This window comes from Mytilus edulis, chromosome 14 (genome assembly GCF_963676685.1).
Source record: "Mytilus edulis chromosome 14, xbMytEdul2.2, whole genome shotgun sequence".
NCBI lineage: Eukaryota > Metazoa > Mollusca > Bivalvia > Mytilida > Mytilidae > Mytilus > Mytilus edulis.
Window position 1 is genome coordinate 397,019 of NC_092357.1, and position 14,505 is coordinate 411,523.

Sequence of the window (14,505 nt, forward strand, 5' to 3'; positions counted from 1 at the left end):
TAAGACTTTAACACACAGTTCAAATCGAAGAATTGATTCCAGTGCATTATCAAATTAATTTTTTTACGTGTTGTATTTATAAATATAGGACGATGTGATTCCAATAAAGGGCACTTCAATCATGTGTTGGTCCAGTTGAGCATCTGTGAGTGGGGACCGACCTGGTGTAGGTATAAAAAAAAGATAATGACATTATCGAAAGTAAAGGGATTCAAGGTTTGGCCACACAAGACAACAGAGACAAGTCAACAAAAAAAAAGAAAGAGGAACTACAGGAGATTGATGCTTACTGTACCAAACGGAGGAAAATTGGAGAAGAATGGGAAAATTGACGACACGGTAACTTTGTCGGACCACACACATTGATTTATTGTTTTCTTAAACAAAGTTACTTAAACGTTTCCCTTGAACCTACCTGTATGATCCTCTTTCATGACATTTGAAAAAGTCTTAAAATATTTCAATGTATTACAAAAGGTAAAATCTTATTAACCTCTTACTGTATTTAAAAGTTATAAAGCCTACAAAAGATCAGCCATTTGATCATAATCTTTTAGAATTATTATCCAATTTAAAACCAGTGTATTAAAAGCCACGGGTTTGTAATCAAAACATTGATAGTATCATATTTACTTTTTTAATTGCAGTCACGAATATACCTGCAAAAAACGACGAATAACGACAAAAATATGTTTGCATTAGTATGTTAAAGGTTTTAAAAGGTATCGCTTCGATTGGAAAACTTTCTTATGTTACAACACAGTTGTCTTTCCGATTAAAATGAAATAATTCATACGTTGATTTTTATATTTACATAGAAGCTTTATAAAGAATTAGCATATATTCAAATTATTGGTAAAGCCAAACCATAAATGTTACGGATTAGGTAGCTTAACATAATGGTACCTGACTTTTGTTAAGGACGGTATTTTGTTTTAAAGGAACCAAACACAAATACTTTATAAAACACATAGTTTTAATTTACATCTTTCAGTACATGTATTTTTACAGTTTGCAAAAAATGAAAAAAATCAGTTTGCACTTGTTTGTCGTACCGGTAGCTGACAACTAAATGATCTTATAAACATATGACCTTATGAACCTTATGCAAAAATTATCCAAATTTGTGCACGCACTTTCACAATTTAAAGCAAATCTTAGTTAGTAAACGATATCATTAGCTATTTAAAATGAGCTAAAAGAAAACAAAATGAAAAATTGCTACCTAATGTGAAATCAATCTTATAAACATGCTATCCGTCTTAACCTGTAATCTGAAAATCTGAAAATGGTCATTGCGTTATTGTGCTATGGTAGTTCTTTGTATTCTTGTCATTCATGCTTGCTGATGTGCTTTGTTTATATTTATTTTTGTGTTTCTTTGCAACATATTTGTATGTTTTCTATTATAGTTCGTTTCTGTGTGTGTTACATTTTAACGTTGCGTCGTTTGTTTTCCCTTATTTTTTAGTGTAAATTCACATTGCGATAAGACGTGTCACGGTACTTGTCTATCCCAAATTCATGTATTTGGTTCTGATGTTATATTTGTTATTCTCGTGGAATTTTGTCTGATGCTTGGTCCGTTTCTGTGAGTGTTACATTGTAGTGTTGTGTCGTTGTTCTCCTCTTATATTTAATGCGTTTCCCTCAGTTTTAGTTTGTTACCCCGATTTTGTTTTTTGTCCATGGATTTATGAGTTTGAACAGCGATATACTATTGTTGCCTTTATTTATAGTGATTAAAATTATAAAACAAAGTTGACTGTCACTACTCCACATGTTGTATACCTATTTTGATATTTTACCTATTTTGATATTTTACCTATTTTGATATTTTACCTCTTTTGTTTGCTTTGTTCACACTTCGATGTCAATATACCAGTAATGGAATTTTATGCAACTAGCATACAAGTGAGAATTTAGCTAGCTTTAAACAAGGTTTTACCCACAATTTTCTACATAAGAACATGCATGTACCAAGTCAGGAATATTACAGTTGTTACCCATTCGTTGGATGTGTTTGAGCTTCTGATTTCGCCATTTGATAATGGACTTTCCGTTTTGAATTTTCTTCTGAGTTTTTTTTTTTGTGGTTTTACTTTTTTTTTAGAGAAAATATCAAAAATTGTGCATGCACTTTCACAATTTGAAAATAAGTCTTGTTTAATAAATGTTATCATTAGCTTTTTAAATTAAGCTAACAGAAAACAAAATGAAAAACTTCTACCTAGACCCATTGTCGAATGTTATTTCGATCTTATATACATGTACTCAGTCATTACATGTAATCTGAGATGCTGAGAATCTTTTTCGTAGAAAGTAGAAAATAATCCCCTGTTGTCATTTCTTATTTATCCCTCTCTGTCTTAAAAATACAAAGTTCTCCTTTCTGAATATGCTTCCGTTTTAATTGAGTTTTAAATTTTAAATTAACTGTTGACAAAATTACTCGCCGTCATACCCTCTTTGTTGTTCATAGAACGTAAATATATCCTACATGTATTTCCTGTTAAAAGATATTTACGAACGTTATTGTCGCTTTATTTTAAATTATTGTTTTAATTCACGCTAGAAAATGTTTCATGATTCTCCATTGTAATTACACAAACGTTTCATTTGGCTTCATCACTTTCTTTTCCGTAGACACTTCCGCATGACTACGTCCGCCTGAAACAAATGAGTCCCGGATATTATGTTTTTGTGTGCCATTATGGTGAGAGTCTGCGAAAGTATTTGATTGCAGATTCATCTGATATCTGTTTCCGGTTCGATGTGTTAGTCCCGACCCGTTTACAGAAGACGATCTAGAGTTTCCAATGCTATGTAATGACGCAGCCGATGATCGATATGAACTTGTTTCACTTCCGGTTCTCTGTATGCGAAACAGTTCGTTTATGTTGATGTTGAACTCTTCCCAGGTATAGCGAACGATATCTTGCGTGATTGCGCTTCCTGCATTATTGGACAACATTTGCAAAAGAAATATTCCATCGAATTTTAAATGGCCATATATGAAAAGCTTAACCTTTTTATCAAGGTTACCAGTTTTTTCATCATGCACATCGATATCGTTCAATGATAAATATTTGATAATATAGTTTTCCCTTGATCGCGAAGTTAAAGCCATGATTAATGTGAATGCGAAGTTTAGAAAGGTTACAACCAAAATAAATGTCAACCAAAACCACAGTGCGATGAAAACCTTTTCGTTGTATAGATTGATAGGAAGAACACATTGTAATGTGTAACGCTGAACATTTGTCAGCTGCCGCAAATCAAAATCGCACAGCGTCACCCTTGGAAATCGTTTATGATTTAAAGCCCAATCCTTTCCCGCCAAAAACTTTTCCATAACGTCATATCCGTAAATGTAGAAATCGTCCGCTAAGAATTCATTCAGAAGTATCAATTGTCCAGCGACATTAACCAAATACAAAAATCTAACAAATATCAAGAGTGCCATTAGGAAATTCCCATGATGTCTTCCAATTCCGAAGTCGAACAGTTTGTTTAATCGTGTTCTACTTTCTTTGAGCTGGGCACCTTTATTTGCACCAGAACACCAAATACTGATATATTTCCCTAGCGATTGTAAAACTTTTTGGCGTTCAATCTCCATATCATACCCTGGCGGGAAAAAATCCATTTGGTCCATTGGAGGTTGTCCTGCATTGGCTAAATTTATTTGATGCGTTCTTCGTGCAGCAAAAAACATTTCTGTCTGTGTTTCTTTTGCTGTCGTCATAAATTTCTTGATTCCAACGCCACATTTTGTAGACAAATATTTCCAAATCGCCCTCGGCATTTTAAACAAAAATGCCATAACCAAAAATATTAATGGCGTCCATTGATAATAATATATCTTGTTGGCTTGTCGAATCTCGTAACTCATGGGGACAGGTTTACTCATAGGAATGTAATATGTATTAGAAATCCAACATATATAATTTACATATTTTACCCAGACATCGACGTCATTGAAATTGGCATTCTCCTCGTAATCTTTGTTAAATTCTGTCGGGCACCAGCACTCTATGGGTGTGCCTACCAGTTCCGGTGTTCCTATGACAACGACAAACATAAACAGCATCATACCGGTATAATAATGGTTGACTCTGTCAATCAAGTTGTCATCGTAGACAACTCTGTCCTGGTAACTGGCACCAAATACTTCGAGGGTTTCGTCTAATCTGGAAAAATAACAATGATGTTAATAATTGTGTCAGGATAGTCAACCAGTTCACGGTGGCCGCTTACTGGAAGAGGAAGAATTAATTGCTGTGATCATGAATACACGGGTTTTTCGCGAAGAGATAACTGTTTTGTTTTTCGTATCCGAGTATGTATTTCCAGTTCTTTATCTGTTTTGTTCTTGACCACTGCATGAAGTTTGCGCTTAATAAAATTAACATATGTGCTACTATTCTAGTGTATGATCTAATCGGGTTGGTTTTTTTTTTTTTTTTTTTTTTTATTTATCGAAAAGAACATTCGCGCTTTTTCTACAAAACAACTGCGATGTATCAAAACGACTTCTTCTAGTAGGTTCAAAGAAATTTATGCTACCATCTTCCTTCGTACAATTTGTTTTCCTTGCTTGTGTTGTTTTAGTACAACAACTCTTTATCAAATGAAACTTCATGTAAATTCATAAAACAACACTTTAAAGTGAACATCAATTGAAAACGAAAAAAACACATTAATTACGAGTGTCCGAATCGTTTTTTACATTTACCTTGGTGTAAACAATATTTTATTATGAACTAATGAAGTACATTTTATATACACATTAACAAATGGGACTCAGAAATAAACGAAGTGCTTAATAAATATAAATCTATCTCCTAGATTTGCCTTCATCAGCAATGCTAAACCCCAAACACTTGAAAGTCTAAGGTGTACAAATATGTACAAACAGCTCGTCGTTGGATCCAAAAAAAAAGGTTAATAGATTTCTGCCCGACTTTCTGGACAACCAATATAAAAAGTAAAATCACAAAAATACTGAACTCCGTGGAAAATTCAATCGGAAAGTCCCTAATCACATGGCAAAATCAAATGACAAAACACCTCAAACGAATGGACAACAACTGTCATATTCCTGACTTGGTACAGGCATTTTCAAATGTAGAAAATGGTGGATTGAACCTGGTTCAATAACCTGGTAATGAGTTCAATATACATGTAGGAATGCAGTTTCCGTATTTAATTCGATGACTGGGACAAATAGAAGTTCTGTGATAAGATGGCTTCCCTTGGTCTATGAAGTAGATACTTAGGCAACCTTACGCGGTTGAGATAGGGAAGTTCTTCTTTAGCTCATTCGGTTAGAGTGCTGCCTTGGAACAAGATATTAGGTTCGAGTACCGGCGGAGACAATGTAATTTCCTTTCTCATAAAATTGAGAAGGGAAATGGGGAATGTGCCAAAGAGACAAAAACCCGACCATAGAAAAAAACAACAGCAGAAGGTCACCAACAGGTCTTCAATGTAGCGAGAAATTCCCGCACCCGGAGGCGTCCTTCAACTGGCCCCTAAACAAATATATACTATTTCAGTGATAATGAACGCCATACTAATTTCCAAATTGTACACAAGAAACTAAAATTAAAATAATACAAGACTAACAAAGGCCAGAGGCTCATGACTTGGGACAGGCGCAAAAATGCGGCGGGGTTAAACATGTTTGTGAGATCTCAACCCTCCCCCTATACCTCTAGCCAATGTAGAAAAGTAAACGCATAACAATACGCAAATTAAATTTCAGTTCAAGAGAAGTCCGAGTCTGATGTCAGAAGATGTAACCAAAGAAAATAAACAAAATGATATATAAATAACAACAGACTACTAGCAGTTAACTGACATGCCAGCTCCAGACTCAATTAAACTGACTGAAAGATTATGATTTCATCCTATGAACATCAGGCACAATTCTTCCCGTTAGGTGTTTAGTATCATACCATCATAACATATATGAGAAGAACATAACCCGTGTCATGCCAACAACTGGTTTTTTAATAAATGTGTTTAGTTCCGATGCAAATACCCTATAAGTGAATCAATACTAACGCCAAAATATGCAATCTTTAATGACCTGACAACAGTATCGTAACTATATCCCTTCTTAATAAGTCTATTCAAAGGTTTTGTTAGTTTTTGAGGTGAATACTGACACCTTTGTGCTTTATAAAGAATATTTCCATAAAAAAAATTGGATGTGAAATACCTGAACGTATAAGAAGTCTGCATGTTGAGCTATATTTACGAATGATGTCCTTATACCGATGATAAAATTTAGTAAATGTTTTGACTAGTTTGTGATATCGAAAACCCTGGTGTAATAATTTTTCAGTAATACATAAATTTCTCTCGTTAAAATCTAAAACAGTGTTACATACACGAGCGAATCGTACAAGTTGAGATATATAAACACCGTAAGATGGTGACAAGGGAACGTCACCATCTAAAAACGGATAATTAACGATAGGAAATGAAAAATCATCTCTTTTATCATAAATTTTAGTATTCAGCTTTGAATGATCTCCGGTTACAGTTGGATGTATTTTGCGTCATGATTACAAAATATATTATAACCATCCTAGTGGTAGTATATAAAAAAAAGTCTAGATCAGTTACTATAAGTAACTATGTTAAATGCCGAATTCTGATTCAGTGATCATCTGTAACCTAGAGACATTTGTAATAGAGAAACGACTCGTATACTTTTATTATTTAAAATGTCTCCATGAATTTGAACTATAGTGAAATGTCTTCTGAGAAAAAAAAATAGTGAAATGTCTCTTGATGCTTTTACAGTAAAATATATCAGTGTATAAAACTAGTGAAATCTCTCATTAAAATATGACAAGTGAAAGGTTCTTGATAACTAACATGGCGGAGATTTGATGCCCCTTTCCCAATAGATAAATGATCGGTACCTAAATCGACAGAAAATTTACTTTTAAAAAAAAAGTTACTTACAACGTAAAGTACGGCATCCTGTTTATAAAAGTTAGTTAAAAAATGGAGAAAAAATAAACTACAGTAAAACTATATCACTCTAAACAATGAAAGTACGATCGGGTCTGTTGAATCTTTTGTTTATTACTGAATTGGAAGACTAACTGTACAAAATATATGTCCTCATATCTTTGATTCAATATTCTATAAACATAAAACTTTTATCATTATATACAAAGAAATGTATATATACATTTGTATTCCTGACACAGTTTCGACTTTCACAGACCTGATTCTTGCAGATAAATTAAAAGAAAATATCTATTATTCAATAGTCTATATGCGTAAAACATTTATTATCAGCTACAAAGAAATATATATGAACGTTTGTATTCCTGACACAGTTTCTGAATAGAGCTATATATACCTCTTTCACATACATAAAATCTTTTAGTTTTCTATGATTCAATATTCTATCTAAATAAAAAATTTATCATCATATGCATTGTATAAAAAAAATGTTATGAACCTTTATATTCTTGAGACAAACCTACTCATGACACATACATAAAAGCTTTTAGTTGTTTATGATTCAATATTCTATGTAAATAAAACGTTTATCATTATCCAAAACAATGTATATGAATGTTTGTATTCCTTATCCAGTTTCGACTTTGGCAGAATGAGATCTTCTTCTTTAATATAAATAACATATTGTAGTTGTCTTTGATTCCATATTCTATATATGCATAACACTTTTATCTTTATATGTAAAGAAATATATAAACGAGGGCCCTCATGGGGTTTTTGATTATGTGATTACTTGGCCGTTTTTTTAATGATTATTTGATTATTAAGCCAAATATTTCATGATTATTTGATTACCTAGGACTGTATTTTTAGTTTATGATTATTTGATTACTAAAGATAAGCAAATATTTAATGATTATGTGATTATATTGGCAAAAAAATGGTGATTATGTGATTACTAGGACCCCCCATGAGGGGCCTCGTTTGTATTCTTGACACAGTTTGAACATAAACAGACCTCCTTGGGGATGATTTCCTATAAATTAAAGTTATTAGATGGGAATGTAAATAAAATCTATCTAGTTTTTAAATAAGAACAAGAAATAATATTATGTTATTTGAATATCATTCAAAAGAATGCATGTATAGGTTGAGAGAATGTATTTTACAAAAGTTAAGTATCATAATAGATTTATTGTTAGCCAATATGAAATATTATAGGTCACTGAAGAAAAAATAAGGTCCTCCATTAGTAAAACACCATGCTAGTGAATAAAATCATTAGATTAAAGATTTACATCGTTACAAAAACAAAGTACCCTTGTGCACAGAAAAAATAAACCAGAATTTCAAAAAGCATAACATTTGCGAGGCATTACAAAATTAAACTCAAATTACATGTAACATTGACGACTACACAGATGGATGAGTTTGAATGATTTTTTTGTTTGGTTATTATTTATACGTCTATACCTTTAAGAGGCTGTCCAAGTAAATATCAGGCAAATCCTATATGGGTGGCACAACATAATTTTTTTCCCACTGAATTTTTGATATTTTTGAATTAACAGTGGATGGCTCAGAAAATGATTTTAAAGTTCACTAACAATGCAACAAAATCTGGTACAAAATAAAGAGTTGTCTCCCCTTTTCAATGAATTTTCAGTGGTTTTTATGTATTTTTTTTTCTCTTTGTTTGTTGCAGTTAATAAAAAAAACAAAATAAAACTTTGAGAAAGAATGAATTTGTGATATGAAATAGATGAAAAAATTTTGAAAACAAAACATGTAATGTGCCATCCACTGCCTGGTTTTTCCATGGACACCCTCTTTATAAACCAATAACAAACTCTTACCCAATATCAAAAACTGAAATCTGTTTAATTTATAAATTTGTTATTATTCAAAAATAACTAAACGTAAATTTAAAATATTGAACCGGTTCAAGGGAGACAATACTCGCAAAGCTTCATTGACTTTTTCGAATTTGAGGACTATCACTCTTGGTTTTCCAGTCCAGCCTGGATAATAAGATTTTTATATTTTTTGCTATAAAGTTCTGGATACATATTTTCATTGGATTTTTAGGGGTTGTAGTATGCACTCAATTATACAGATTTGTGTCCAATGAGCTCATAGACAAGTTTGCAACAAACAATTTCACAGTCAGTAAGTAGTACAGGGACTGCAGTTGTGAAATGTAAGTATCTGTATCTTAAATCGCAATTAGTACCCCTCCTCCACTACAGTTTATGTCCTATCGGAAGATGGTATATCCAGTAGGAAATATTTGTCTGTCCGTGATCCTGTCGTCTACCCATGTTTATGTACCAAATATTATACCTGGGTTCATGCTTTCTATGAGATTATGTACTTGGCCTTGTTTACTTTTGATTAATTGGAAGTAAACGTTAGTAGTCTTAGAGGTTTTTCATTTTATTTGAAGTTCTTCTATTCTTGTTATTATCGGGGGTCGTTGCATACATGTATAAAGGTCTTATCTTATTTGAAGACGTTGGACTGGCAAGAAAAGTGTAAGACAGAACGCTGAAATGATTTGATGTGCTAAGAATTAGTTTTGAATAGTTCGGAAAACCACACATGATACAGTTCAAAGCAATTGCACTGTCATTTGTAAACTCATAATATGATTTAGTGATCATAGACTGGTATGCGACATGGTATCACTGATTGCTCGTGTCATATACTATCCCTTTGTCGTTCCATGTAACTGGGTGGTCGCAAACCCCAAAAAAACAGAACACTATAACCACCACTTCATTCGAGAAACTTCAAACTTATGTCAAATGTTTTAGTGAGAAATTATTTAGGCATATGAAAAAGAAATTATCTCCTGATAATGATGAAATGTTGTCTTAAAATATTCACAAAGAGGGGCGAGCAAACAATTTTTCATTTGAGCTTAATTAACGTTTTAACAATGTTCCACTAAAAATGAATGTTACTTTATTCTATCCCGGCATACCTAGTAATTTTATTTAATATTAGGAATTTTTATGAAGTTTACGCTGAGGAGCATACTGTGTACTACTGCTTTGCCTTTATTGAGTCCCCCCTTTTCCATCACCAAGACAGTCTCCATATTTCTTATGTGGCAAGTAATGGTTTATTGAGTCCCCCCTTTTCCATCACCAAGACAGTCTTCATATTTCTACTGCTTTGCCTTTATTGAGTCCCCCCTTTTCCATCACCAAGACAGTCTTCATATTTCTACTGCTTTGCCTTTATTGAGTCCCCCCTTTTCCATCACCAAGACAGTCTTCATATTTCTTATGTGGCAAGTAATGGTCTATTCATAATGCTTCATTTGAGTTGTTTTTCTTGTTTTGTAGATTGAAGTATTTTGTATGTTTTAATGGATGGCTGTGATCGAGCCTGTTTGACAGTTTGATACCAAATTAGTAACGACTGAGAATAAGCCGTAGTGTGCTTTTAAAAAAGAAAAAAGAACTGTGTTTGAGTCATAGTATACATCGGTTAAGAAAAAACTATGCTACCCTCACAAAGAGAGCTAATTTCTGATACATGTTATGAGTTTTATTTCATAAATAATTTACGTTCGTTTAATTCCAGAATCGAACATTATAATGCAAAAATCATGGTGTATCGGAAAGGATCAGAAATTTAGCCATACAACAATACATCTACAGACCCCTCAGATTGTTGTGACAATGTTTTTTTGCACACATAGTTAGTGGTGAGGCTTAAATAAGCATGGAAAGTTTGTTCTTGTCGATTTAAAGGCCCATTGGTGGCCTGCGACTGTTTTCTGCTCTTTGGTCGGGTTGTTGTCTCTTTGGCATATTTCCATTCTCAATTTTATGGAAAATTGTAAAGTAAAATGCATCAGTAAACTGTAAGCAATGATTATGCTTTCTATTCATTGAAAACATGTTTCTGAGAAGACAAAGTTTCACTTAAACATTGTAAAAGGGTTAAATAGCAGTCCCTACGACATATCTTGGTCTGATTACTTAGTACTAGTATATGAAATATAAGGAAAGCTGACATTTTAATGATTTATTAAATTTTGAAGTTTGGTAAATTTTGAGTGTGATATATTTATTTTTAAAGTGGAACAAAAGATACCAGAAGAACATTCAAACTCATTAATAAAAAAATAAACTGACAACGCCATGGCTAAAAAATAAACTGACAACGCCATGGCTAAAAATAAACTGACAACGCCATGGCTAAAAATAAACTGACAACGCCATGACTAGAAAATAAACCGACAACGCCATGGCTAAAAAATAAACTGACAACGCCATGGCTAAAAAATAAACTGACAACGCCATGGCTAAAAAATTAACTGACAACGCCATGGCTAAAAATTAACTGACAACGCCATGGCTAAAAATAAACTGACAACGCCATGGCTAAAAAATAAACTGACAACGCCATGGCTAAAAAATAAACTGACAACGCCATGGCTAAACATAAACTGACAACGCCATGAAAAGCCATGGCTAAAAATAAACTGACAACGCCATGGCTAAAAAAGAAAATGGCAACACCATGGCTAAAAAATAAACTGACAACGCCATGGCTAAAAAAAAAACTGACAACGCCATGGCTAAAAAAGAAAATGGCAAACAGACAAACATTAGTACTCAAAACACAAGATAGAAAACTAAAGACTAAGCAACACGAACCCCACCAAAAACTGGTGGTGATCTCAGGTGCTCCGAAAGGGTAACTTGAGATCGTGTTGCTGACGTCAGTACACACCCAGTAAAAAGTCTAATTCGGTAGGTCACATTCGTGAAAAGGGGACGGGAAATACATTCTCTTGCGAGACTAAATCTAACGGTTTGTCGCCATTCCAATTCTTGAAATGGCATGTGTACGGATTGGATGTGTACGGATTGATAGTTTAGTCTTAGATGCATGATGTTTTATTAGTTGTTAGTGGCTTTGAACTAGCTGTCAGATAACTGCAAGTACTCTCAGATCTGTTCATATTGTCTTTTTGTGTCGGGATGTATAAGTACCCGGCCACGTTCACTTGTATTTTTGTCCATCTGATGAGTTAAGCCTTTTTCAACTGGATTTTATAGTTCGTTCTTATGTTGTACTGTTATACCACTGTCCCAGGTTAGGGGGAGGGTTGTGATCCCGCTAACATGTTTAAACCCGCCACATTATTTATGTATGTGCCTGTCTCAAGTCAGGAGCCTGTAATTCAGTGGTTGCCGTTTGTTTATGTGTTACATATTTGTTTTTCGTTCATTTTTTTTTATATAAATAAGGCCATTAGTTTTCTCGTTAGAATTGTTTTACATTGTCTTATCGGGGCCTTTTATAGTTGACTATGCGGTATGGGCTTTGCTCATTGTTGAAGGTCGTACGGTCACCTATAGTTGTTAATGTCTGTGTCATTTTGGTCTCTTGTGAACAGTTGTCTCATTGTCAATTATACCACATCTTCGTTTTTATATGTAGATATTAACTTTCTTATGATTACATTTTAGTTTCATTAACAATCATACTTCACATGGTCATCTACTTATTAAACGTATACATACATGTACTTACATTTTCATACCCATGTTTATATCTCATCTAATTTAAATATCGGTATGTGATAATACTTATATTTAACGTTTTACAATTTAACTTCGATAGTTTTTTAAATATTTGTATAATTTTTCCCTCGTACAAAACCTTTCTATATACAAACATTATCTGTTTTAAAAACAACGTTTAATGTGTATACTTAATTCAAGAAAAAGAGGTTAACTTACGCACACAAATAAGTCACGCACAATAAAATGGACAAGTCACGAATATGAATATAGACAAGTCGTACAATGAAATACTTTGGGTTGTGCTTACTAATAAAAGGAAACGACAGGGAGACAGCAGCCCAACAAAACAAAGCTAATATATATATATATAAAAAGAAGATATGGTATGATTGCCAACGAGACAACTCTCTACTACACGGATTATTGTACTGCCTTTCATAATGAGAAAAAGCTTTACATTTATAAAAAGACCCGATGTGATAAAGTGTGAAACAATTCAATCGAGAAACCACTTTTGGTTTATAACAAAACAACAAACGATAAACAAATACCGGTTTAATAGACAGCAATGAACAACTCCCGAGGTTGGGGAGGGGAGAATCGACATCTGCTTAGTTTCAGAAACTTATTATTCAATCAGGAATCTAGCCATATATTCCATCTTAATTCCTCGACCTCCTCATATATGACCAAACTTGAAATAGCAATCTATTTCAGTTGCTAATCCCAACCACTCATTACAAAGTAAGAGCAACTGAACTGCATGCTCATTACTAGGGACAGACACATACAGAATTTGGCAGAGTTTTACATGTTAGTTAGCACAAACATCCCCTAACCTGTTAGTTCTCTCTTCAAACGTTTGTATTAAAACTGATATATAGATACTACAACTACTTTACCACACATACGTACACTTTTAGAGTCATATTTTCACGTTCTTCTTCCTCATGTGTAAATGGTGGATAATCTATCTATATATGTATATGTGTGACTTTAATTTTAGTATTTAACACTGAAATAATTATGTGTTAAAGTTTTTTTGTCAAATATTTCTTTTATGGTTTTTAATCGAGGATATAATAGTTTAATAATCTGTTGTTGAAGGTCTTTGTGTAGATTTAAATAAACTAAACAAACAACCCCCTATTGATTGTAACGTAGTCGCAAGATATCTTAGCAGGGTTTGATTAATAATTTAATGATATTATTAAATTGTATGCTGGCTGAATGTTTTTTCTCAGACTGATAATAATCCAGTTCCATGAACGGCTGGCAATTAATTTGTACATAGCCACTACAAATTAATCTATAGTTTTTTGAAATTGTTCGCTCAAAAATGTCGGAAACATGAAAACAAAAATGTTTACCGCCATTCCTTTTAAACTTACTGAACTATCGCTCCATTTGAATGAATTTAATTTATAAATGTCATTGCTAGCCCTTGAATTAGCCTGGCATCCTGACCCAATATAAGATCATATAATACTTCTTCGATATATCAAGCAGTGAGCCAGGATATCAGATCTTGGATTTACAGTGGAATTAAAGTTGTTGTTAAAAAATATTTTCAGCCTCTGAAATTAGCAGTTTAAAAAAAAATTAAAATTAATTTCTTCTCACTAATTCTCTAGAATCGTGTGTTCTATTCATTTTGGGGGAAACAAATTAGTCGCTCGCTCCATTATTTGTCAAGAAAAATTGTTTTTTAGTGCATGGCCTTAAATTACAGGTAAACATGCAGTATACTATGGTTTTGAACGTATTTTAAATGTGAAACAAGTTAACAATAAAACATTCTATAAGATAACTGATTCAACTCCTAATGTAGTTTTATTATGCATCGTAAATTATACCTTTAGTTTGTGCCGAAAATTCCCGTCTAATCTCACGAAACGCCGCGATATCAACCATGAATATAACAAATAATGCATTGCTTTTTTCGAGAGAAAAGAAATCT

The 14,505-nt window shown here is 33.0% G+C and overlaps 1 protein-coding gene across 4 annotated transcripts; it reads right to left on the bottom strand.

Moving 5' to 3' along the window:
* Positions 1-1,206: 1,206 nt before the first annotated feature.
* LOC139503944 (innexin unc-9-like) lies at positions 1,207-13,551 on the bottom strand. Of its 4 annotated transcripts, none has more exons than XR_011659231.1 (3): positions 13,461-13,551; positions 1,826-4,193; positions 1,207-1,791 (listed from the first exon to the last, which is right to left on the bottom strand). XR_011659231.1 is itself a non-coding variant. In XM_071293984.1 (2 exons), the coding sequence occupies exons 1-2, from the start codon at positions 13,472-13,474 to the stop codon at positions 2,603-2,605; spliced, it is 1,605 nt and encodes a 534-aa protein (XP_071150085.1). In that variant the 5' UTR covers positions 13,475-13,551; the 3' UTR covers positions 1,207-2,602. The 4 variants fall into 4 exon arrangements, 2 of the variants coding, with proteins under 2 accessions (XP_071150085.1, XP_071150084.1); XR_011659230.1 differs by lacking the exon at positions 13,461-13,551 and adding an exon at positions 6,985-7,080; XM_071293984.1 differs by having other exon boundaries at positions 1,207-4,193.
* Between the last annotated feature and the right edge of the window lie 954 nt (positions 13,552-14,505).